At 39.9% G+C, this 26,206-nt stretch overlaps 1 protein-coding gene across 1 annotated transcript in view; it reads right to left on the bottom strand.

The window, feature by feature from the left end:
* Positions 1-25,747, bottom strand: part of plekhh1 (pleckstrin homology domain containing, family H (with MyTH4 domain) member 1) — a 51,777-nt gene extending 26,030 nt beyond the window's left edge. Inside the window, 9 exon segments of the mRNA XM_036593382.1 lie at positions 827-1,593; positions 2,356-2,526; positions 4,034-4,115; positions 4,208-4,291; positions 4,402-4,551; positions 4,741-4,803; positions 13,252-13,430; positions 18,043-18,124; positions 25,460-25,747. Coding sequence (XP_036449275.1) covers positions 827-1,593; positions 2,356-2,526; positions 4,034-4,115; positions 4,208-4,291; positions 4,402-4,551; positions 4,741-4,803; positions 13,252-13,430; positions 18,043-18,070 — 1,524 coding nt within the window. The 5' untranslated portion in view covers positions 18,071-18,124; positions 25,460-25,747.
* Positions 25,748-26,206: the final 459 nt, after the last annotated feature.

Genomic DNA, 26,206 nt, shown 5'->3' with positions numbered 1-26,206 from the left:
AGCATAAGCTTTGTCTGATTCAGTCTGTGCTTTTTATAAATACAGAATACATTTTAGTCTCAAGTTTAAATTTTCTTGTTCGTAATCGTAAACTGAGTCATTTAATACTGATTATCAGCTGATACCAAGCCCTGAGCTGATATTTGTCTTTACATACATAGCACAAGCCCACAATGTCGATTTACGTTAGTAAAACCAAGCCAATTAACGTATCATATACAAAGCATATAATTCATTGAAAATGGTACTGTAAAATCACATCATGTGTAGTGTGAGGAAGATGAGACACAATTTAAACTATGTTTTGTGTTTTTGCACTATTTTTTTTTAACTGACAATTTTATATTGTCTTGAATACTTTCACATTTCAAGTTGTTCTAACATGTGTGATGTAGCCTGCATTTACTTCTGAATATTGAATGTGCTGATGAAACCCAATTGTTTGCTGTGCCCTCACGTTTTATATGCTACTAGGTTAACTATATTATGACAAAAGGGGCTTAACCACAGTGAAATCACTGGCACTACAGGTATTTTAAATGGATGCTGGGTTGTTTTCTATTCCCAGTGCAAGCATTTCAAAGGCTTTTCAACTTTTGAACATGTGCCAGGAGTAAATAAAGGATCCTTGACAAAGGATTGGCCCAGGCTAAATATAGCAGGTATATTAAAGGAACTGTCCATTAAAGGATAGTTAAAGGATAGTTTAGTCAGCATGATGCAATTGAGAGCATGCTAATTAGTGCCTACTATCTTCAATGCATTGTTATCACTATTCCTTCATCTTTCATATCACATCCCTAGTTTCTCTTGTTCCCTATCCTACCCAGGAAGGAAAGCGGTGCAGAGGTGGTGTTGGTGGTTTCAAAGCCTCCGTATCAAGCATCTCCAGCTCCTCAGCCAATCCCACAAACGAGACTCCATCATGGGGCACAGTTTCTGCAGCTGGCCCTTCCACCACCCCCTCCATGCTCTCGGGCGGTCCTTCATCAATGTCAGTCTCCTCCACTCCCGGTGTCGATACAGAAGCTGGGGCCAGGCTGCGGCATGACAAGGCTAGGCAGGATCCAATATCTATGCTTACGTTGACTTGGTGGAGGCGCTCCAGGCCTGGCTGGGGCTGACTGTGGTGCTTCTTTACCAGTTGGATGCTGTCCCGGGGTGTCAGAGGGGTGCGCACTTTGGGCAAAGTCATACTGGTGCCTGACTGAGGACCACGGCCCACAGAGGAAGGGATACACATAGGGAGAGGGCTTTTGGGAGTTGGGGTAGGTGTGTCAAAGCCACTAGGGCCAGTGGTTTCATAGGCAGAGGAGGAAGAGGAAGATGATGAGGAAGAAGAGCGAAGGCGCTGAGAGCGGAACTTGCTGTTGAGCTCGTCAGAGGAGTGGTCTCTGTCCGAACCTCCTCCAGTTCCCCTCTCCCGGGGCACAGCCACAGAAGGCTCTAGCCCATCTTGCTCTTCTGTTGCTATAGGATCACCTCTGTCCAGGCCAGGCTTCAGAGAACTGTCTCCTCTGTCATGTAAAGGCAGGTGTTTGGGTGCAGTGTGGTAAGGAGAGTCTAAACCATCCACAGCCTTCCGCTTAGCATCTGCAGCAAACACACAAACACTTACTGTGACAAGGTCAAACATTGCACATTTACACAGTATGTTGTGATGGGCAAGTAAACAGGAAGATGTACCTTAAACATGAAAGGTCTGGGGACATCTAGCTTTTTAAAACATTTTGAATAAATGTAAAAGTAAGTCTAACCAAAGTTAAAGTTTAACTAGGTATATTTAAAGAAAAACAATATTTTTACAAATCACAAATATTTATGACAATAATTAAATAACGTGCACAAGAGTAACTATACCTGCTTAAAGAAATCCCTCTCTTAGTTATAACTATAGCTATAACTGCTTTAACTGCAGTTTTTTCACCCAGGCATTTCTCACTGTTCATAAAAAGAAAAGTGTTTTCAGCAGTTATAGTTATAAAGAGAGATTTAGTTCATTTCAGCTATTGTCCCAATTGCAGATGTCATTAGAAAATGTTGCATATCTGAAACAATAGCTCAAGAAGAAATGAATGTGACTTGTAATGTTTCCTTTTTTAAATTTTATTTTAATTGGTCCATTCATCATGGCATATTTACACATTGTAAAGGGCAGCTGGTGTTTTCCAATGGTGTGAAAAAAATTAGAACAAAATGAATTTTCTTATAATAGCAATGAAATATTTCCATGTATGCTTTTCTCTAAATAAACAAGGTAACTTTCTGTAAGGTATTGCAAAGAAAACATTATTGTTTATTTAAGAATGTTTTTTGGAAAGCTACGTGTCCTCAAGCTGTCCATGGGCAGTGTACCTGTAGTAAAACTGGACAAAGGCATGCGTGAGCCTGTCAGTCTCCAGCCCTCATCCTGTATTGGGGGTGTTCCAGGGCAGCTGGGGGGGTGCAGAGGGCTGGAAGGAACCAGGTGAGCATCAAGCACTGGAGACCGGGGAGAAGCAGGAGACGTGGGTCTCTCCAGCAGAGCTATAATAGACCACAGCTTTTGAAATATCAGTTGAAACAGATCTGTAATAATGACACACAGAGTCACTGGTGCAAAGTACCACTCTTTCATAGCATCTCCAGGGCTGGTTTTTGTCATCTCAACACGTAGCAGAAGTATAGTGGCTTTTGTCAATTGAACATTTCCCATAACAGAAAAAAGTCCAAACAAAGCTTCTGGAGTGCTAACAGCTCCCCAGTGTGGACAACCTTTAGCCTGCTAAACCTTGAGCGAGTGAGTGAGTCATTTAGGGCTATAAGCACTAAACATTTTGTGGAGCTATTTTATGCACAGAGGCCACCACTGAGCTGCAGGTTTTAGTGTGTCTGGCTTAAGGAATATGCATTTTGGGCTGTGGAACTGTTGAGGCATAAAATAGGCTATAAATATCAATGTGGACTGATTTACTACTATGAACTCACTGGAAAAACTGCACGATTTTAAAGGCCAAAAGAAGGATGCATAATTATTTTAGAAATGCCAACCTCACTAAAGGCTTGAGAGAAGACAGATTTCTTATTAAAAGCAAGCTTTTCTGCAATATTTAGGCAAAAACATTCTGCATATAACATAATTCTACTTCATTTTCTGCATTTACCAATTTTCTTTTACTGTCTCTTTCTCTTTCACTTTAAGGTGCACATTAGCTCTTGCACCTTAGCATACAAAAAAGATACAATGTGTATTTATCGAATATATTTAAAATGTATGAAAATGGCCAAAAATCTGAAGTGCATATGTGGAATATACATAAAATGTATGTATTTTTCTCTTTTTTCCCCCCGGTCAATGGCATTTCCTCAATGACATATTTTAGTGAATGAGTATGATCATTGGAACAAGGCCTTATATGAACTACATATGTCATTTTTAGGCTTTACACACTGTAAATGGTAATGTTTTAATGTTTTTATCTAATAAAAAAACCTACAAAAATATACACAATAAAATATTTTTAGTTTCTCCCTATTTGAAAAGTAGGAAATTGTTTTGTTTGTACTGGTTTTCAGAACTGTCTTGCGAAATGCCAGACAGATGGTCACGCTGGTCTTTTTATTGTGTATCCACAGACTAGTTATTCCAATTGCATTTATTTTCTTCACACTTATTTTCCAAACTGCTCATCTATTAGCAGCTGGGACTCATTTCCTGTCAAAACTTCTAGCTCTTCTAGACAGAATCGAGCCATTCTCAGTTTCTCCTGCATACAGCAGTTTTAGATGTGCTGTGAGTGAAAGTGTATATTAGCACCTCTGATGTTGAAATTAGCCAGTTTGCAGTTGATGTAATTTAAACAGCAGGTCACAACAGATCAGTTGCATGAGTGGAGCCAGTTTCACACACTAAATATTTTGATTTTGTAGACTGTTTAGTAAATATAGCAGTTAGTCAGTCAGTTAGTTTCCTGCCAGATCTATGAGGGAAGACCTTATTTAAAAAAAGAGGAGAGTAGAATGGAGCATTAAAGATGAAGAGCTGTGTATTTACTTTGGAGCTTGTCCTGGAGTAGGACAATCTGCTCCGCCTGCTTCAGGTTGGCCATTTTTAACTGCTGGTTCTCTATCTCCATCTAAAAGAGAAAGTAAGAGGAATAAAATATTTCATTAAAATGTTTTAGAGAAAAGCTAGTATGGTAACTGTACAACCTAACACATAACTCACTTCTCTTAACTTGAATGTGACCCAGTCTTTGATTTTGGCTGCCTTCTCCTCTATAATCTTGGCTTCTTGGGCCCGAACCAGACTCTGAGGAGGAGGAGAAAACAATTTTGTGCATCTGAAAAGGTCAGGCTCATCCCTGCCTGTGAGTTTTATGGACATACATGGCCATCTGTCTCCCTCTAATCTCCACATACCTGTTTTTCCAGCTGTGTTTCAAGTCTCTTCATCATCACATCTTTCTCCTGCATCTGACTGGTCAGCTCTTGATATCGTCTGTATAAGGAGCTTTCTGATTCGCTGGGTTGCACATTTGCTGATTTAAGCTTCTCTTCCATTATTTGTACCTTGAGTGAAGAAGATTAGCCATATCTTTGAGTGAGCACTCCCTTGCTGATAAAGCCTCAAGTTTAAATGATGAGGCAGTTTATTAGGCTCATGTTGGAGAAACGAACCAAATGAGAAGCCTTTTTTTTAGCAGTGACAGGCACTAATCAGCTCTAGCTGAAGAGGACAGTCCGCTGTAATGATCGTACCTGTTTCTCAGCATTCTCAGCCCGCTGGTCAGCCTCGGTCACTCTCTGCTCCAGCTCTTGCATCTGCACGTAGACACACATGAACGCCATGGTGATTTAAACCTGCTTGTAAAGTACCTTGAACTGGACGATCTTGTATTACTGATTTTAAAGGAATATTTAGGCAAAAACATAAAATTTGCTCAGTTTTCCATTTACACCCAAATATAATCGATCAGTAGGGTTGCCACCTCAGGCCTGTGAAAAACATGGGTACTTGAACAGTGGCTTGATTTTTTACTAAATTCAGTGTACAGGTAGCTATGCTCACCTACATACTAGTGCTGCCTTGTGCCTAAACACGTCACTAGCCGTGCACCTTTCCAAAACATTTAGCGCCTATATTGAGGGCAGTCTGAACCAAACCCGTTTTTTATAAATAGTCTGACTGGATGTAAAGAAGCTGTTTAAACTTCATAATAAATGATAACATATGAACCCACTAAATGTGCGCCATTTCTTCCTCTTCCCCCACTCTTACTGTGTTATACAGAATATTCTCATTCATATTAGAACAGTGTCTTAGTTAATAATGGATCCATATATACATCTCATTATTTTTCTCACATTGTTGCTCCGCGCTTTTTTGTTGTTTGTACTTTGTACTTGGTTGCATGGTTTATTAAAAAATCATTTTTAAAAAATTGCACAAAAAATAACATAACATATGAAAATGCTTGGATTCCAGGAATGGAATAAATTTTTTACCTGGACAGACATTCAAAATCCAGGGCGACATGCCTATCGATCAGCCAAGACATGTTTGTTGTCTTCAGTTTTGCTCTATAAGCTGTAAGGCTAATGCAGCTAGCAAGTCATGGCTATACCCAACCAATTAGCAGCATTCAAACTGCACAACTAAATCATCACACTTCCCTCAAACCATGACAAGGGGTCAAGTAATCTCACACAGACTTTGTGGTTTCTTACACCATAGGAAATCTTTTTTAGATTTAAACAAAACTGGATTTTCTCGGGACACCATGAACCCACCGTGTTTCACATTCGAAAAAAAAAAACATAAAATATGGCCTGTGCCAAAGTTACAGAACATTTTATACCTTATGTTTCATTTTTTACAATATGTTAGCAAATAAATAGAAATTGTGCACTAAAATCTGCAGAAATCTGCATTTTTTGGTTTGTTCTCTGTGGAAATTCTTTTCACTTAGACAATCAACAAAACAAGTAATTTGACCAGTGGTGTTCAAATCTTTGCATATGGCTGTATGAGAGTGAGGAATGAAATAAAATCAAAATAAAAGGTGAGAGGTTCACCTGTCGTGGATGCTGAGCAAGGGTCCTTGTTAACCTTTAAACTGATTTTCAGTCAATGGACGGCACTAAATTTAGCCTGTGGTTTATCAGTGCAAGGCTGGACATGTTCCCACCACAGTCTGCCACAGTACTCTAGCAGACCACCATGACCAGCTGACAGGAGAGAGGTGGTCAGGGCATGTCTGACTGCACCTCGCCATTATAAACTTACCTCCCACTCATCACTCACAACAGTTGCACACACACACTTGAACACATATAGAGCACAGATGTTCAACTGATGACGGTTTAGGATGAAGCAGAGCTTGTATTTGTCAGGCTTTTAACTGGGAATGAAGAACTTTTCCCAACTACAGGACTGTACGGCATATAGAGTTTTATAAAAGCTTTTTATGGTTGGAAAGAAACCCACATCTTAAACATAAGTAGAGGAGAAAGTGAGCACAAAAGAGAGAAAAGTGGCTCAGATGAATGCTAATCTGTGCTGGGATCAGCTGTTTTTATACACCTAAAGAGGAACGTGCAGTTAAAGGCATGTTAAAGTAAACTCTTGGCACCAGTGAGTCTGTAGGTAGAGCTCAAAAGACAGATGTGGGAAAAGATTCTGCAGCATACTTTTAATTCTAAAACTTGCTTTCATAGGACTTCTTTAAACATGCTATACTCCACATACACACACACACTACTCACAAACACATACTGTAGTGTTCAAAAGTCAGAGACCACCTTTTCATTTGTTTAATTTCTAGTCAGAACTAGAATACTTTTTCATAATTTGATACTTTTTCAGTATTTAGTGTCCATCCTTTGCCTTTATTACAGTTTATCCAGTTTTGGTGTTCTACTGCAAATTTTCTGTCTATTTCCTTTTCTAAGTAACGGCTTCTTGAAAGCTGCACATCCTTTCAGACCCATAGTGTTAAGTTGTCTTCTGATAGTGGAAGGATGGACAGAAACACCTGTGGATTTTTTCAGATCTAATGCAAGAGTGGAGCTTGATTTTCTCCTCTTTCTCTAAGATGAAAACTTTAAGTACTGTTTACCTGATGGAGACAGTTATGATGGTCTATCTGGTCTGGCATGGTTGTTAGTAGTCCCATTCTCTCAGTATCTTTTAATCATTTTTTAAACTTTTGGAAACTCCTTTTTCACATAATTTCCTTTGACTTTACCCTTTGTTATGCAAGTGAATTATCTTATATCTAATCAGAAATACCTTATTTAGCAATTTTACATGTACATGGGAAAAATCTGCAAGGCAGCTGAGGTGTGTTTGGGTACTTGCTTGCATGAATGTTAGTGTCTCTTTGAACACTAACACTAACATAATAACAGTGACTCCTTTAACAACAACTTTTGTTGAGAGGACAAAATTGATTATAAGACTGTAAGGATGGAACAATTGCAGATTGGTGCACAAAAGTAAAAACAAATGTACAAATTAAACACTGACAGCACTGATGTGCTCGGTGTTGGAGGCTTTTGTGTAATTTTTTGTTAAATATCTGTCCTACATTTTCTCCCTAAAAAATAAAAATTGAACAGCCATTTTGACTGGAAATTGAACAAACGAAAAGATGGTCTCTGACATTTGCAAAGCACTGCGCACACAGATTTACAGATTTAACTAAAAATACAGTGCAAAACTACATATACACACACATGTTCCTGGGGCTGGAGGCAGTGCTCCCTTTCCTGGGCTCAGTGACCTAGCAGAAAGCAGGACTAATGAATTCCCTCTGCATGACCATAGCTTTGTCTGCTTTGTTCCACTATACTTTTGTTCTCCTCTCCTGTTTCTCAATCCCCTTGCCCCACTTCCAACAGCCCTAGGCCAAGGCTTACCAGAATGCCCTCACCATGTATGAACACATTCACATTAGAGGACTGAGGTGGTATGAATGAGATTTCTTTGCATAAATGGGACACAAATCTGATTCTTTCACAGCTGTGTGAACATGAAATTGGATCTTTTCAGATCAGATCTAAGCCTCATTCATACCCGGTCTTAGATCAGTCTTCAGGATTGCCACCGTAAACCAGTCCCCTAGCAGGCTCACATACACACGCACACAGACCAATTACAATTAGTGCTGGACTGAGGCCCACGCACTCGCCTCACCACAGCCCTCTGCAATGAGCAATGACTCACTGTGCATTAAGTGCTACTGAGGCAGTTTAATCACGGTAAATGAGACACTAGGCCTCAACTGAGGCATGATTCACCAAAAAAATGAGCAGACTGCACCAGAGTGAACACTCAACAGGATATATAAATTTAAACACCAAGTTTTAATAAAGACCTAACATGTTGCTAGCACTATAGCCAGAGACTCGGCTTTTGTCCCCTTTAGCACCTTAAAATCTGGCCTCAGAGAAGTTGACAGGTGTATGTCCATGTCACCTATAGTGAAATGTATCAGCACATAGAATTGGAGTTTTCTGTGTGCTATTGTGTTTATCACTACATAAAAGAAGCATAACACTGCCTTTACCGATGGCTGGACTGTAACGGATGCAATGTGAATGGGAAATTATAACATTTATATATAAGATTTTATATTTTAGCAATTATACATTTTCCATACTGTGATGTATTTAATGGTCTATCAGGGAGTTTTCTAATCTAGTTGAGGTGTTTCACTTGATGAATGGTGATGGGTGGTGAGAGAAAGAAGGTGAAACATGATATCATTGGTTAATCTTATTTTTTCCACACCTACTGCTATGTGGCAATGTAGCCATCAATCAGAAAATGTTGAAAAAGGCAGCAAAACTCGTTACATTTTTATTAAAGATTAAGAGAAAACAAGAATTTTACCTTCTAAATGAGACCACAGTGTTAAGAAATTACATTATTCAAGAAGAACTTTAGATTGAAGGGCGGGAATTGCCGCTTTCTGACTCAGCATTAAAAGGTTAAAGGCTGAAAGATACCCAACAACATTTACTTTCCAAAAATACCAACATCAGCCACAATTAAGACACAAGATAAGCTAAAGCCCATTTATTCCTGTCTTCCTGACTCAGCAGAGGCCAGGCTGTACGTTGGACAGGTGGCCAATAGGCCGAACACAGGCATGTCGGACATTTACCAACTGCACTTGCAGTTGCCACTGGGAACATTAGGCTGGCTTGTATTTTTGGCTTAAATCTAACCTCTAACTCCTAAAACAGCAAAATTCATTCATGCCATTCAAAACATAAGATATATTACTGTCCTGTTTAGAAAAGGAAATCAAAATAAAGATGTGAGAACAGGGGGAATACCGCATGTTTGGGTCTGGGTGCCAAGAGCATTGCAACTGATCCACTGCTGTCCTCTATTAAAGCATAACCCTTTCCACAGTGAAACTGCTGCCTAGCAGAGCAATCATTAACCATTTCACATACAGCCATGCTCTAAACTAAGCTCAATTATTAAATCCAGGCCGAGACAGAAAGAAGACTGGAGACAAAGGGGCAATATGGGCAGAAATGGAGAGAGAGTTGGACAGAGGTACAGAGATAGAATAATGCTGTTGATGGAGGTTAGTTGGGGGGAGGTGAAACATGATATTGGGTAATATTTTTCCCCATCCCAAGCTCAGAAGACATTTTATAGGCAGGGCAATAGTCATCACATTTTGACTGAAGATTAAGAGAAAATAAGAATGTCATCCTAAAAACATGGTATGGTATGATTAATTGTGTTTAAAAAGACCATGATATGAACTAACAAGGTAAAAAAAATCACTTTAATTTTAGGTTGACTAATGTAGTAACATAACTGCTTTTTCTTACGTCTAAACTCGAAGGGAAGTTCGACAAATTCTGTATGACTTAATTATTAAGATGTAAACAAAGCCATTCAGATCGGTTTGACGTGGAATGCTTTGTTGCAGAGAAACTTGCCAAGTCAGAATTGTTCACAGTGGTATTGACAGGAACCAGACGTCCAAAGCATTAAATGCCTCTAAAAGCCCCCTTGCAGAAAGTTATTACATGAAATAGTTAAGAATATGAAAATTTAACCATCTTTTATGGAAGGTTTTCATCTTATCTATATTTTGTCTCCACAAGTAAAATCAGAGCATTCTCACACATTGTCCATAGTTATCCAACCACCTGTCCAACCACTGACCACCCACTGATTTTACCGACCATTGATTTTGTATTTCTATGTAGTCGTCAGTAGTGGTGCACTTTTCTGTAGTCACAGCAGTCATGTGCTGCCACTTGAGCAGATGACACAGAAATCATTTCAGTCCAAAACCCCGAGCGCTCACTCCCCTGTCACATGCCAGGGTCCTATTCTCAAGCTGCAAAGTGGGTCAATGTGTAAAACACTCCTAACTTGGCCTGCAGAGACAGAGGAGAAGTGTGAGAAGCAGTCTTTCTGGCAATATCAACATCTCTCTCTCTCTCTCTCTCTCTCTCTACTCCCTCCATCCTCATTTACAAAATACACAGAGAGCCAGATAGGGTAAGATTTAATCCTGCCCTTAACTGGAGGGGGTGGAAGGATAGATGATATGAGAGGAGTGAAAGACCTGATGCAGGCCACGAGGAGACCTTATCACTGTGAACTGTGTTTAGACAGCAAACATCCTGCTGATGGAAAAAGAGAGAGCTATAGAAAGAAGGTACACACATACTTTTAACCTTTCCCTACCTAATTTATCAGCTGTAATACATTTAAGGAATGCTTTTGTCTCCTTTAACTCATTATATCCTGCCACCATAATAGTTGGGATGTGCTGGTCAATGTTGGGCACAGTAAAATGTATCGACATGAGAAACTGGAGTTTTCTGTGTGCAGCCATGCAAACAAATTCAATGACGTTGAGGCCCTGGCTCTGGGGTGGCAACTTCATTGTGCTGAGAACACCAGCAGCTTATTTATTTGATAAATATGCCATGATCTTCTCAGCAGTGTGCTTGGGGATGTTATCTTGCAGAAGAACGAATTTAATCTCAAACATTTTCCAGATGATACTGCATGACGTATTAAAATTTGTTTGTACTTATCAGCATTCATGATGCCTTCAATCAAAAAACAAATCACCAACTCCATAAAAGAGTCTTTTATGGCTTCCTCAGGAAAAACACTGCCTTCTGTTATTTCCAAAGATCTCAAATGTAAACAAATCAGTCCAGTCTAGTTTCAGGGTTGTAACACAAATTCTTCTGTTTGTCTGTTGATTTTCTCCTCTCTCTCTCAAAGATGAAAGCTTTACATACTGTTTATCTGATGGTGACAGTTTTGATGGTCTCACAAAGTTGTTAGGAGTCCCATTTTATCCATATCTTTGAATTATTTTTGAATTTCTGACTGTATATATCCATTCAGCGATATGCGAAACGATAGTTTGTGAGACAGAATAAAAATTCACAAATCTGAAAATATTTTTTACATACCAAAACAAATATGACAATAGCACTGTAAAATCAATTTAATTACAGGACAAGAAGCTTAAAGGGAGAAACAGCCTTAAAGAGTCAAACACATAGCGAGAGACTCTGGCCCACTCCCTAGTTGAGATGAACAAAAACAAAAGCCATAAAGCGAATGTCCTGTCAGCACTGTTACTTTTGGGACTCTTATCATCTGTGTAAACATGAGTATCACTATGCACATGATTATGGTGAACCGACTATTTTATATATCAAGTCTTTTCCATCCTTAAGACCACAAGTGTATCTAACACCGAGTATTGCTCTTCCACTTTAACCCCTTAAAATCACAGGCTTATTACACACTATGGCTTATTGTTCAGTAACTACAGGAACTTCAATGCAAACTGGTTGAGCTATTCTTAGGCTATATAAGTGTGTAATAAAACTAGGCTTGCCAGTGGGCCCTGGCCATTTATGGGGTTAAGAGCTTCTCCTGCTCCACTGTTTAGAACGGAGATGGACACATACACCATTGTACTTTCAATAAAACTGTATCTCTCTCACACATACACACACCTGTATATTCACTCAAGTATACATTCACACAGTTGTGTCCCCTGACTCTCTTTGCAGGGCTCCCTGCCAAGTCACACAGTTGACCGTTTCTTGCACCAGCGAGGTCAGTGCAGCATGAGTGTGTGCGGGGGAGACAGGGAAGAAGAGAGGAAAGTAAAGGAGAAGGGAGGAGAACTACTCTCTGCCTGAAGAGGAGGACAAGTATGGCAAAAGGAGCAGAAGAGACTGTTATTATAATGCTTTAAAAGCACATACAGCACTATGCCAGTTTAAACTAAGCTAAGAAAGCCAAATTTAATATGCATCAGTGCTGTAGTAAGAAATATTCACATCTACAAAACAGTAACATCACACGAAAAAGAGAAAATGTTACCTCACCATCTGTTAATGTAACTTAAAAAAACACAAGCTTAGCCTGAAAGGTTTGCTTTTCAAAACATATTTATACAGTGTAAAGCACAGCTGGTGTTCTCAAATGGTTTAAAAAAAATAAAAATCTAAAAAAGGAAAGCAGGGCTGGCCCGAATAATTTGGATACTCAAGTATTTGTTTGTTATGTGAGAATTCATTTCTCTTTTTGGAAGTTTAGTCTTTTTTAAGCTACAGATAATATAGCTTAAATAAATTTCATGATCAAAGGCCATTAGATATAACAGTCACTGGTATGTACATGGATTTTTAACTAAATAAATAAGCTGGTTTAACTGAATGCATCAAAAATGTATGCCAGACATCCACATCACTTTGCCTCAATGCAACAAACTGCACCACTTTCTATGTGGCCACTGAAGCTGAAAGAGCACAGATAAATGAGAAATTACAAGAAAATCGGTAAGTGAAAAGTTTGTGGTAAAATGGTATAACATTTCTTGTACATCTGGTACTTGGCAAATAAAAATTCTGATTCTGATTCTATATCATGAGGCTAAAAAGTTTGAGAGATCATCTCAAATAATTAAGTAGTGTGATCTTTATCCATCTACCACACAAGTAGGAAAAAAAGGCTTGCATTTTGACAGCTGTAAGCACGTCTAGCAGAGCCAGTGTGCAACAAAAAATTACTGAAATGGAAGTGTATCTGTTCCGCCAGACAGACAACTAAAAACACTTAAAATATTGTATTTGAGTATGTGAGTGTGGAAAAACGAGTATTTGAGTGTGGAAATATCAACAAGCATAGCTAAATTATCCTACCACCACACACACACACACACACACACACACAGCCACACTACATACCTTCTCAGCCAGTAGCTGCCGGATTTTGCCCGCCTGCAGTCGGAAGCGGAGCAGCTGCATCTCCAGAGCGACACATCTCTTCTGCCAATCCACACTGGCACCGGACACAGTCACCACTGCACCCACTGCACCACCCTCCATCACCTCTGCCATCTGTGCCCACAGACCACTGTACCAACCTGCACCACAGAGAGAGAGAGAGAGAGAGAGAGAGAGAGAGAGAGAGAGAGAGAGAGGGAGAGAGAGAGAGAGAGAGAGAGAGAGAAGAGAGAATAAGAGAGTGAAAAAAGACAGACAGGAAGAAACACAGGGGAAGAGAGAGAGCGAAAGAGAAAGAGAGAGAGGGAGAGAGAGCGAAAGGAGAAAAGAGAGAACACCAAGATCAACCAAACATGAACCAGTAACGAAATGGAGTCGGTTACAACAAACTTAATGAACTTTTACAGATATAAAGACAGAGAGAAAAAGACACTCTTTAAATGAAAAAGTCTTCTTGATTACAGTGTAAGTGGTGGACCAACAAACAATAATGGAAACAGGCTTGGCATTTGTTTTCTCTACCAGCTGACCTGCAGACTTCTCTGCATCTGTGGTAAAGTGTAGTAGTGCTCGTCTGTGAAGGAGTTTTCCAGCACAAGGCCTTGTTCTTTTTTTACTTTAACAACATTTCATTACAACAGCTCTCACACACCACCCAACTGAGAGAGAGAGCGAGAGAGAAACTCTGCAGACTAGACAGCGCTGGAGCAGTTGAAGACAGTCTAATATTGCCAAACAATGTACTACAACAATAGCCAAAGTATCTGGAGGATCTAAGCCAGGACTGTGTTCTGCTCTGCCTTTCTCAGACTGACATTTCCTAGAAGGTGAAACACACACGCTGACATCACAGCCTTTGGCCCAAAGCTTTCTCACCTCCTTTTATTGTTTCCTTCTGTCAAAAGGAGAGCACACTTCTTAAGGATCACCTTGGTAACTGGAGAAAAGCAAACTGAATGCTACAATGACAACGCTAAACAAAAGGTTTCCTTTTTTTCTGAGATCCTCTCCCTTTCTCTCTCTTCCTCTCCGAACGTATGCCGAGCAGACAGCATTTTCTGGTGAGCTCCAGCTGGGCCTGAGCTGGCACTCTGTGGTTGTGTGTGGGTGTTGAACAGTAAGAGTGCGTAGGGCTCCAGGACAGCAGCAGCAGGGCAGGTCCAACTATGCGCTTTGTAGACAGTTTACCAAACCAGACCGATCCCTTCCCCCGAAGCAAGCACCCAAATATCCCAGCCCATGCAATCCCTTCTTAATTACAGGCCCCGGGAGAAACAGGATCCAGGCCCACACAATGCAGTCTTTCTGCATGACAGTGCCATTACGGACATGAGCGAGGGAGGAGGGGGTCTTTCTCTCTTTCTCCCTCTCTCCGCTTCCCCCTCAGAAAGAGGAATAAAGAATGTGTCAGGCTCAATGGAAAGGACTCTGAATGTGGGAAAATGGAGCTCCAAAGTTATTTTTTTTACCTGTGAGGGGCTGCCTGGCAGCCATTTTCTAAAGGGTCTCACAAGTGGCCTGTTGAGGGCTCCCGGGGTCCTGTGGGGAACAGTCAATCAAAGCAGCACGGCTTTATGGCTATATAGTGGCTAAATTCTATCCAGCTTTAAAAACTGGGCTGTGCAAAAATGATTAAAGATAAGAACATTCTACCATGGCTCTAGGAAAGCAGACGTCCCTAGGTGCTAATAAACAGCCCATGCCCAACTCAAAGCTCCACACTGCGTAAGGTAATTTACTCATTTCAAAGCAAAAACCTTATAATGGATATGGTTATAAAATACAAGTTAATCAGTACCAGGGCATTAAAAGAACACTCCAGCATTTTTTAAACCAGTCTATGTGCTGTATCTGTAGCATAAGGTTGATCACCATGGACGATAATTACATCATTTCCTTGTAGTGTATCAACTGACTCAACATTTCAGCAATCACTCAATGGCATCTATTACAAGTGTCCATGCCAATATACAGATAAATACAGATGTGGCAGAAAACACTGGGTTATTTATTTAATGTCATAAACATCTGCATATTTTTATTTAAATGACTATATATTTGTATGTATTTTGTCAAGGCCAAGAAACTACTAAAAATGGCACAGGAGCATCCCTAATCTCAACACTAAGAATGCAAAGATGTATGAATATGCACAACTATTACTAATTGCAAATGTCCCATTGCCACCCTGTTACTAAACCCCAACCCCTCCCTCCACTACCCTGCACTCTGTCTCCATGTTGCAGACTAAACAGATGAGACAAGGTGGAGCAGATATAAAACTCCCACTTTAACGTCAATAATCAGAAAAACGTCTTTCTGTCACTGTGGCATCAGTCACTCGATTTCACTCAGATGCTTTATCCTCTAAACTAGCCCCACTGCAACACCAGTGAGCCAGAATTGCTGGTAGTTTAGCCTTCTCATTAGGCTAATGTTAGCCTCTGGTGCTATCAAGGATAAGATTTAAAAATAGCTTAAGCTAACAGCCCCACAAACAAAAACATAGGTTTACCTGCTAAAGATTTTAGCCTTTATTCTCCATTTGCATCAGTGAAACTTCATGAGATGGAAAGGACCTGTGTGGCTGTACGTAAAGCTATTTAGGCCTTCTCGCTAAGATAACGCTAGGCTCTGGTGCTAATGAGGATACTGAAGCAAAAGTAGCTTCACATGCAAATACATAAGTTTACCTGCTTAGATTTGAGTCTTTATCAATGAAGCTTCAGTGAGAAGGAATGAACCTGTACTGCGATGTGAAGCTGTAGCATGCTAAGCTACTGTATTAGCATGCTGCCTGCTATTAGAACAGTTCAACTATGGCACTACATACCACATTTGACACACCACCCACTTTAAATACCCACATTTATTTATTTTAGCTAACAGCTTACTGCACTGTCCTAACATCTCAAAGAAGTAAGCTATGTTAAGCTTTGTTAGCACAGGCATGTAGCAGTAAGCAAGTTTCTTACTGGCACATCATGATCCTCTCATTAGCATATTTTAGTATACTGGACCATGATAGGTTCAGGCTAATTTGTGGTCTACAAAACTACGCTCACACAGCGCCCCACAATTTTTTGTTTCGGATGTTCGGAGAAAGCCAGTGTTTTAAAAGCAAAAATGTGAACTTTGCTCTATAACACACCTGATACACATATCAGTCTTTATACTCACACCAAGCCATCCAAGAGAAGTTAACCATATAAAAAACATATTAATGAATGCAGGGGATCTAAATCAACTCCAAACAGCAGCTAAATTCTACATGGCATTAACAACATTCTGGCCTGCAAGTGCAAAAATGATTAAAGATAATGATATTCTAACACAGCAGTGGAAAGTAAGAAGAGACACTGTTAAGATACTAAATACAACCTCAAAACAGTCCTAGACCCAGTTCATATGTCCATAGCAAACACAGTCAAATGCTCCTCTTTGATTCCAAAGCAATAACTTCATAAGCGTTATGGTTCCTCTGTCGGACAATAAAAGCAGGCTGTTGGAGAGGAGCTGGAGGTGGAGCAGCAGGCTCAGGGAGTGCACAGCACCACAACAGTGCCATGTGGCGCTCTGCAATTAGCAGCCTACTAACTACAGCCCTTCTGGCAAATTACAGAACAGGTTCTGCTCGTTGACCAAAACTCAACGTCCAGTTCCATACAGGCTCTCTGTACAGCCAAGACGTGAGGTTTCGGAGCCACGGCCCTGCATGGTCAGGAAGAAGGGTCAGATGAAGCCGGCGCTTCTGTTAGCTCAGCCCACATCCACCAGTGCTGCCAAATACAACAGCGGGGTGCAAATAACCCATTTGCTTGTGAAGCTCGCTTGGCAGAGCTTTTCTAATGCCCCAGGGGACAAGGGCTTTTGCACCCTGAGCTGTTGTTTAACACAGGGAGGACAGAAGATCACCCACACGCTAGAGTTAGAGTTAGAGATTCAAGCATGTCCTGTGGGAAACAGGAATGTGGTAAGGTGGCAGATTCCCCAAACAAATGTCAATGGATCTTCTAGAATTTTTTCTGATTTAACACTAACAAGTCTAAAATTACAACTGCCATTTTGTTACATTTTATATATTCATGTGGTTACATTATGTAATTATATATTACCCAATACATATAATAAAATCTATGATATATAGTTACATGGGCCTTTAATTACACAATTAATTACTTTACACCTGTATTGACAGGTTTGAGTCTGTGCCTCACAATTCTTCCATCTTCTCAATGTCTTGAACACTGATAAAAACATAACAAAAAAGTAAAGAAGTGCACTTAAATCTCAATAAAACCTCCTCTTTAATTATGGGATATTAATTTAAAATTTAGAATTCAAACCTTTCTCCAACTGTTTACAATATCTAGCTCTTAAAAATGGTGAAAAAGATGGTTCTTTAAGGGTTCTTTAGTAAAGAAAATGGTTCTATATAAACAATAAACACTCAAAGAACCCTTTGCAAGATTAAAAGGTTCTTTGCATCATGATTAAAAGGTTCTTTGCATCATGAGAGTTTTTTTCAGATTGGGGAAGCTTCTATATAGAATGTTTTTGAAAAGAGATCAATATCGCACCAAAAAGGGGCCCCAACATTGAAACATCACTATTGATATAGATATGTAATATACAGAACCATTCATAGAACCATTTCGCTAAGAGTGTATGAGTGAGTAATAATGTAAAATTTCAGCATGCTTTCATTGTCGTCAGCCATAACGGCAACACACAAGGGTTAAAAATCTTCACCTTTGAATGAAAAGGATGATCTCTCCATACAATCCCTCTTTTAGAATCCCCACATCTTTTCCTAGCATGGCTTTTTCTGCAACTGTAAGGAGAAAGATGCTGCTGAGGCACACACTAAACTCAAAAACTGCACAACAGAGTTTCCATCAAAACAGCCAGAGCTGGATTTCATGATGGGGGCCACCCGGCCTCCAGCGCAGCACTGAACCCTGCTGCTGAAGACTGTGACTCATCCTCTCCCTCTCTCTTTAGCTCTCTCTCTCTCTCTCTCTCTCTCTCAGGGAGCTTCTTCCACTCTGTAAACAGAAGAGGGATGAATGAGACCTCCAGATTCACCTCTACAGAATAAACACACATGACAAGCTCTCTGAAAAGTCTGCCCATCTCCTACACTCTGTCCACAAACACAGCAACACACAGGCCATATAAATCCAAGCAAAGGATCTAGACTACAGGCCAGAAGTTTGGAAACAACATTAACTTTGTAAAAGTAAACATAACATTTTTCAAAAAGATAATGAACAGCAATCTTTTTATCAAATATTTATTCCAGTTCTAGTCATAATCACCTGATCCTCACACTCAGATGCTCCTGGAGGCTTGATGAATGGAATTAAGTGTGTTACATTAGGAGTTTGTAAATAATTTAAAAACTAGTCACTGAAATGGTCCATAATTAATAAAGAGCATAAAGGCTTGTCCCATATTAAACATTAGAGTATAAGTACATTCCTGCAAACCAATATTTGTTTGAACTAGGTGTTAAAAGACAGACTTGACATTTCCACGCTTTGCACACAAATATATTGAAGAAGCTTTACAGAACGTTGGCAAAATACTACTGAACCTAATGAATTTAAGTTAGCATTTGGATCTGGTACATAACTTTGAGTTCTGAGTTTAAAATGCTATGCTACTAAGCTGGAATGTATTGCTGTAGCTAATCAAAACCAGCAAGGTTGGAAGCTACAACAATAAATTTGCCACCATGCTGATGTTAACTCAATCTATGCCACCAGCAAAACCTTTCACACATACAAAAAAAAAACAAATTTCAAACTAATCATGCACCCTAAATGTACGTATTTTGACAGAACTGAGCTGTGTGCTACAATTTCTCACTATGTTGAATGGGATTTTGCCAGTGGTGTGTAAAGTTTGTCTAACCTGGCAACAGTTACTATGAAAAAAAACATTTGTGGGTGGATTGCAAAATATTTCACTGCTCATTTCTCTTCTCATTTTTTGGCCTGCAGTGTCTTCAGGCCTAGTCTTCTAGACAGGGTAGAGTTGTCATTCAAGCTTTATAATCACATGAAATAAACAGAAACTGCTGAGTAGCCACTTTGAGGACAGTGCAGAAACCAAGGTTATTTTTACTACTTAACTGACATTTAACATTTGGGCAAGGAGCAACAATAAGGTTTAGGCTGGACAATTCATCCTGTAAACTCTAGGAGGAATGTGTACTGCTCTATTACATGTAATCAAACTGTTATAATCAAATGATAAGCATACAGTAGTGAGAGATGTACCAAAGCTTCTATAACCTTTTATGGTTGATACAACTACTTTTGATTCATGAACTTCAGCAAGCTTCCAATATCTGATCTTCCCCTTAAAAGTCACGGCCTAATGCATCTGGCACGCTCCACTCTCTGGTGAGGCAGCTGAGAGTGAGCTAACTAGGTGAGAGGGTGTGTGGGGGTCACTAAGGTCCAAAGCAGAAACACACAGAACTCTCTGGTGTATCATTTAGTTGGGCAGAAACTCTTCTATTATTCCATGCTCTCATTCTCATGGAGTTACATGCACACATACCCACACAAAAAAGCAATGCAGTGAACATACTTGAGTCAATTATCACTTCCACACAAACAAGATATCAAAACAGTTTTTAATTTATTTGTATTTTGTCCAGGGGAATACAAGTGTTTTATTCAGAATTATATTAAACATCCAGCAAAATCTGAATGAAAAAACAAGGCAGAAATATAGTAAAATATAACTTATAAAACATTTAACAAAACTATCTGAAAACTATCTGGGTGTGATCTTAGTGTTCTGATGATATCTCCACTGTATCCATGACTCGCTAAAAACATTATTCAGCTTTTATATGGTGACGTTTTAAAGACGGTTCTTGTTCACTCTACAGCTTGAAGTGCATCCAGTGAATGTGTGCATAGCCACTTGAAAGAACATACGGATAGTCAGACAGATGATAAGCAGAGACCATCACAGATGAGCTTTCGCTTTGTTGTTAGCTTTCGCTCTGTAAGTTTCTCTGACTCAAGCACGAGTCCACAGGTGAACAAAGTTTTATTAAAGCAAAACTGGGTGGAATAAGCCACATCACCCTTCTGATTGAGCATACTGCTTATGTACGCATGATCCAAAATGTAATTTATATTGAAAGAATGGATATTGGAAAGTTATTTACAGGATATACGTTGTATATGTATATGGTGTGCCCACAAGACCAAGATTAAACAGATTCAGGTTCCTAAACCGAATGCATTACTTTTTCCACTGTACACACACACAGACACACCACATACTCTCTGGTGAGCATGCAGCTGTGATGATGTAAGTGATTAGATGATTAGGTGATATCATCCTATCAGACATTTGAAATCCCCGTAGTTGTTTTTTCGGATTGCCCGTCAAGATCCAACCTCTTTCCTAAGAATTTGGCATTTCATCCCAATTACTCAAATCAGCAGAAAAAAACGTGTGTGGATCTGGGTCAGCATGTGGTGTCTGTGTGTGTGTGTGTGTGTGTGCATGTGAGCATGTGATGTGTGCGTCTTCCACATAAACAGCCGAACTACATGCTTCAGCATGTAATCTGTGAACCCTCCAACTCTCTACTCCAGTGTAGCCCATATATCTCACAGAGAGAACTGAAAAGAGCCTCACACACACACACACACACACACACACACACACACACACACACACACACACACACACACTGAAACCAAGTCTCACTGCTTTTGTTTCTGTCTCTCCAGTCAGCAGCAAAGTTTCCACTCGGTGCCTGCGCCACAATTTATGGCCACTGCGTAACATTAGCACTGGAGAGCTGTCTAACCGTAAAGTACACGTAACTTTGCAACTGTTCACAAAAACAATGGCACAAAGACTCAACCGTAGCCCTTTCTCTTTTGGCTTGAGGTAGTCGGCATGACACGTGCAGCTTAAACAGACAGTCTGCTCTGAGAACATGGAATGTTAGAATAAGAGATGCACAATGATACTGGAATAATATCGGTATCGCATAGACGTTTCAATTTAACTGATATCAAACTGATATTTGAGATTTATTGTATCTGGTGCAGCAGAATGTTTAGGCAACATTGTGCTACAATATCTGCATTTTGTTCATTTAACTGCACTGTTAAGCCCAATTTCTACATTTCATACATGTTTATGTACTGAAATTGGCATCAGCAGACATGTACACGTGGATAACCATTATATTGCTTTGCAAACATAGCCTACTGTTAACAAACTACACTGCTTGGCAGCTGAATTGTTTATCATTTAATAATGAACTAAATTATTTACTGAACACCTGTGTATTTTATCACATTCTATTTTGCCCACTTTGCGTTGGAGTAACATAGTAAAATCACTGTAACCCATGGCTTCTTGTGGAATATTGCTATAATAATTGATTACAAATTGTAATAATTTACAATAGTCAGTGAAGTATGCAAAATATGCATTTTTGTCAAAGTTATATTCTAATGCTGTTTTCAAATTTTAAAAATATGCTGAATAATTCTGAATCATACCACAATATATGAATCAAATCTAATCATGGTAAAAGTTACGATTTCACGATACACTGAATAGTTCATTAAAGAATCATAATTAGAGCTGGGGATCATTAACAGTTTTCAAAATCAATATCTTGACCTCGATACCTTCTTTTAAATACAGAGTTATACTTTTTGCAAAAAATAAAATAAAATAAAACAACACTGTATAAGCATCACTGTCAGAACAAACCTCATATCTCCAAAATGGTAACTTTACATAAGAAGTAAAACCAAATAAAAGGTTATTAACTTATAATGGAAATATAAGTAGTTTTGCCTAGACATTTTGGACCTATTTTGACTTAGTAATCAAGCAACTCACACGATGTAAAGGGCAGCTGGTGTGTTCAAATTATGTAAAACTATGAAACAACAAAAATAGAGATGAAAGGGTTACCAAAAAAATCTGTTCCAAAATTTGCATTAGCATCTAGCAGCGTTGGATTTTGAAGACTGTGCGGAGGGTGTTCAGAAACACTGCTGCTGATTGCATTCATACTAATAAATATTCAACAAACAAAATCATTTGTATTTGCATGAGGTGCTGGAAGTGAGTATTTACTGACCACAACAGACTGCAGAATAACCAAAGGTGCAGCATGCAGCACTTAAGAAGTGCTGATGATAATAGTAAGTGTACAGGATGTAATTTAGACAGCCAATCACATTTTAGAACGAGCATGTTTATTGGCTCACTGACACAGATAAGACTGACTGCTTAGGTATTAGAAATGTGGAACTATAAAAGACCATATTTCAAATTCCAGGTCTGAGATTTACACCTTAAATGCATCACTGAATACAGTACAACAGAGCACCTTCAGCCTTGGGATTTTCATATTTCTGGAAAATGAACATATGTTGCAGGCTAAAATACACTTAGTGCTAGCACAACTGCACACTACAGTCCATCATGGTGTATCTGAGTGGTGAACAGCTGCAGATGATGCATGGAGGCTCCTGAAATCCTTTTGGCTTTGTCTCTCCTGCATCCCCTCTTCTCTGCTCTGTCTTTTCTCTCCTTCTTCTCCTCCTCTGCTCTAAAGGAAGCACCATGCACAAGCTAATAACAGACTACTGTAAAGTGGCCACCCTCATTATCAGTTGAAGTAGTAAATATAGCCCAAGACATTCCAGGGTGCTGAGATGTAAACATTTTCAGCACTGACCAACACATGCAAACACCACACAGAGGGGCTGCACAATATTTTGTTTGTTAATTGTTAATGTTACGTTGGCTATACTGACATCACAGAGGACTGCAATATGCAAATGAGCGCTATAACCAATGACAGATTTTTTAGTGTTTTTGTGGGTGTTTTGACAAATCAGTGCATTCACATGACCCAAACAATGGCAATATGTAGCAGCAACTGCAACCTCAGGCAGATTGGATAATCAACTTGTAAGACATTATTAGGAAAATATATTCAAATAATACCCCCCAGCCACCCAGAAAAAGCGTGTGACCCTATTCAGCATCTTACTATTACTGTATTATACTAAACCCAGACCCTGAGCACTAATCTATTGCAGAAATCTACACAGAGAAACGTTTCAATATAAATTTAGTGATCTTATCTTTAATGCTTATGTTTGTAAATTTGATTCCGTTAAATATACACAAATAGAGTGTAAAATGAACTGTTTACTGGCACTTTTTCTGTGATGTTATATATGTGGTATAGCTGCACTCTGTACTATCTGTTGCACAGCATTTCTTGTACAGTATGCAACAGCCTTTAGCCGGCTGCAGTAGTCTTTCTATGCTTCATTCTTTGGACTAAAAAGACAATAAACTCTGACCAATACATAAGATGCAGGTTCTACACTGCCCTCTAGAGGAGTATAGAGTTCAGACATCTCATGCTTCTTCAGTACAAGAATGCAAAACATACAAAATACTAATTTACTATTTGATTTTGATTTATGACTTTTATGCCTATTCAAATATTTGAGGATTCAGACTCCTTCCTAATTGCAATGTAGTATGTCTTTACCATGCAGTCCTAGCACACACACACACACACACACACACACATCCTGGGTGCTTGTGAGGGACAGGGACCCACTCAAGCTTCAAACAGCATGTGATGGTGTGCGTGTGTTTGTGTGTGTGCGTGTATGTGTGTGTACTAACACACAATAAAACCTCCAAGAGCCACATCACCTCATTTTGGGAAGCCAGCAAAAAGAGTACTGGCATGTGATGTCTATGTGATGTGTACATGAAACAAGTTATGATTTAGCACACGCTTTGATGCTGGACCCTGAACGAGTCACAGAAACATTTCCCTTGAATTTCCTCGGTTGCTGTGGTGAAACGCAAGGCTGGGTTTGGGCACGACGCAAAGGAAAAGTCCAGGCGTCCTCTCCATGAATGAGTGGCCACACTCTGGGGTCACCGAGGTTAAGCAGTGAGCAAGCTCAATAAAGCAGGTCCGTCCACACGGTTAAACATGCTAAAGAACATGCTAGTGTGTGAAAGACTTGCATGAGCATACACTCTGTATAAAGAGTGTCTTACTCAAGGCCAGTAAGGCTGGACAAGTGGCCATAAAAAAGAGCAAAGGAGAACAATTCTTTCTCCAAGCAAAAGTGTCCACAGCATGCACTCTGTATAAAGAGCTTCTAAAGCCTTCCTTACTCAAGGCACATAGGACTGGACAAGTGACCATGAAAGAAACCAAAGGGGAAAAATTCTCTCTCCCCACAACAAGTGACCACAGCACACGCTCTGTACAAAGAGTTTCTAAAGCCTTCTTTACTCAAGGCTAGTAGGACTGGACAAATGACCACAGAAGACAAAAAGGGCGAATTTTTTCTCCCTAAGACAACTGACCATGACATGAGCATATATTCTCTAAAGCTTTCTTTACTCAAGCAAAGCTGGGTAAGTGACCACAAAGATGACCAAGGGGAACAACTCTCTCTCCCTGCAATAATCATTGGCATGACTGTACAGTATATAAAAAAAAGAGTAGGATTGGACAAGTGAGCAGAAAAATGACCAAAGGGTCATTGTCCAACTGTTGGTCAAATGACCAACAGTTCTTTTTTTCTGTTTAGTGACACTGACATAACCATACACAGAGTTGCTAAAGCTTAACTTTCCTTGAGCAAGGATTGGACAAGCGACCACGAGAGAGACCAAAGGGACAATTCTTTCCACAATTACTCTGAAAACAACAGCCTTATTCCTGAATGCAAGACCCTCTCACCTCTTTAACACACTGTCTGAAGGGTGCATGCATGCGCAAGGATGGAGCAGCTCTTCCACTGCGGCTCCTGCCATTCCTGCCATTCATTTTGTCCAAAAACGGTCACTCCACACAGGTGTGTGCCCCACACAAGCTGAGCTCCTCCACACACAGTCTGACTAATCAGCTCATCCCAGCTAAAGCTACAGTCTGCTGCCTGCCCCTTCGCTCTCCGAACTTCGTGGCTAAAAAAAGCGAAGTCCATACAAAAGCACTAAACACTGTGTGTTGTAACATAGCAAACTCTGCAGACACGCGTCATTACTCCTCCGACCTCGTCGTGTCTGCAGTCATGTGGAGTGAAAACACTGATTTAGCGTTACCTACCTTACGACTGTCCTTTCTCTATTCGCTCTCGCTCCGCTTCTCCAGCCGGCACATCATCACATCGCGGCTGCAGGGCTGAGACCTCCGAGCTCCTTCACTTTCTCACCCTTTCACTCTCACTCGCGCTGCTTTCTGAACGCGACCTGCTGCTGCGAGGCGCTCATTCTCGCTCGCGCTCGTTTAATGTTCTCTCGTCCACAGAACACAGTTCCTGGTCCCCATTCACTAAGTTCATCCTTCATTCCTTTAAAGAGCCAGAGGCAGGATCAAATGACGCCGGTAGCCATGCCCCCCGAACTCTAGCCAAACCCCACTTACTGCCCCTTCTACCCGCCCCCCCACAACACGAGCCCGGAAGTTGCATCAGAGTTCTCCTGCTCGTCCCCAAAACAGTGATTAGTGTCTAGAAACAGTTCAGATTTATGTTGACCTTTTGAATGCCTCATAACTCTTCTTCTTTGTTTACTTTTTGTCTTGCTTTTTTATTATTATTTATTTAAAGGATTTATTTCTGCCATCCCTATTTCATTTTCTGTAATCTGTCTTTTTTGTGTCATTTTTGTGATTTTTTTTATTCTAAACCAACCTGTTCCCTGTTTTTGGCTTTAAATCACACCCCAGAGTTTTGAACATGTTCTAGCCATTTCTTTGAAGAGGCCTTTGGAGATCATTGACGTTTCCTGCTGAAAAAAACAACAACATAGAAGCCATTAAAGGGGAATTCCACTGATTTTTCGAAATGTCTGC

Source organism: Colossoma macropomum, unplaced genomic scaffold (assembly GCF_904425465.1).
Source record: "Colossoma macropomum unplaced genomic scaffold, Colossoma_macropomum, whole genome shotgun sequence".
Taxonomy (NCBI): domain Eukaryota; kingdom Metazoa; phylum Chordata; class Actinopteri; order Characiformes; family Serrasalmidae; genus Colossoma; species Colossoma macropomum.
The sequence above is the reverse complement of the archived record's forward strand: the minus strand, read 5'-3'. Positions and strand labels throughout refer to the sequence as shown.